This window comes from Eimeria mitis, genomic scaffold, assembly GCF_000499745.2.
Source record: "Eimeria mitis Houghton genomic scaffold, Emh_scaff565, whole genome shotgun sequence".
NCBI classification, from domain to species: Eukaryota; Apicomplexa; class Conoidasida; order Eucoccidiorida; family Eimeriidae; genus Eimeria; species Eimeria mitis.
The window spans coordinates 11933-12846 of NW_013573908.1; the positions used below are offsets into that span (position 1 = coordinate 11933).

Genomic DNA, 914 nt, shown 5'->3' on the forward strand with positions numbered 1-914 from the left:
GCAAAAAAAACAAAAAAAAAGACGAAAATAAACTAATATATCACAAATAATCCACAAAAATAACAAAAAAATTCGTTGTTTTCGAGCTATAGTCAAAGAAATTCACAAAAATTTTTTTGAATTTTTTGAAACCGTCAACCTATGAACAAGTTGATCCTTTGCAGCTAATTCAGTAAACATAAACAAAGAGCATGCAAACACGAAAAGAATATAAAGAATATAAATGTTATATTCATAAAATATTAAATAATATGAATGTTATATTCATATAATATTAAATAATATTAATATTATATTCATATTTCTTGAAATATTTTTTCGTGTTTCTGCTGCTCACCGCCGAAGCGGAAACGGTCGTAGGTGAAGGTGCCAGAGGAAACGAAAGTCCTCATAACAGGGTTAACCTGAAATTGAAAAAGAAATTAAAAAACTTGAAATAAAATAAAATTAAAAAAATAAAATAAAAATAAATTCAAAAAAAAGAATTCAAAAAACTGAAACTGTTCATGATCCACAGAACTGAAATATAGAACGAAAAGCTGAAAAAAAAATTGAATTCAAAAAGTGAAATATAATTCAATTCAAAAACTCAGAGAAAATTAAATTAAAAAAATTAAATTAAATTAAATTAAATTCAAAAGATCGAATGAATTTACAATAAATACAGAAACGAACAAAAACAAGAAAAACAAAACTGATATTCAACTAGGAAAGCAAGTATCTCAGTATGAAAAAAAAAAATACAGAAGCCAACAAAGGATCTGCCAGAACCAAACGAAGAAAAATAAAAATAAATAAATAAATAAATAAAAATAAATAAATAAAAATAAATAAAAAGAGAAATCTTACATTCAGAATGCTGTGAAAACGAGGAGCAACATATTCTGTAGAGAAATCAAAAACATCAGCGCCGC

General features: G+C 24.5%; 1 protein-coding gene across 1 annotated transcript in view; it reads right to left on the bottom strand.

Annotated features, from left to right (window-relative positions):
* Positions 1-392, bottom strand: part of EMH_0016390 (porin, putative) — a gene marked incomplete at both ends in the record, with an annotated part of 2081 nt that extends 1689 nt beyond the window's left edge. The window contains one exon of the mRNA XM_013500628.1: positions 338-392. Coding sequence (XP_013356082.1) covers positions 338-392 — 55 coding nt within the window. The remainder of the gene's footprint in view (positions 1-337) is intronic.
* Positions 393-914: the final 522 nt, after the last annotated feature.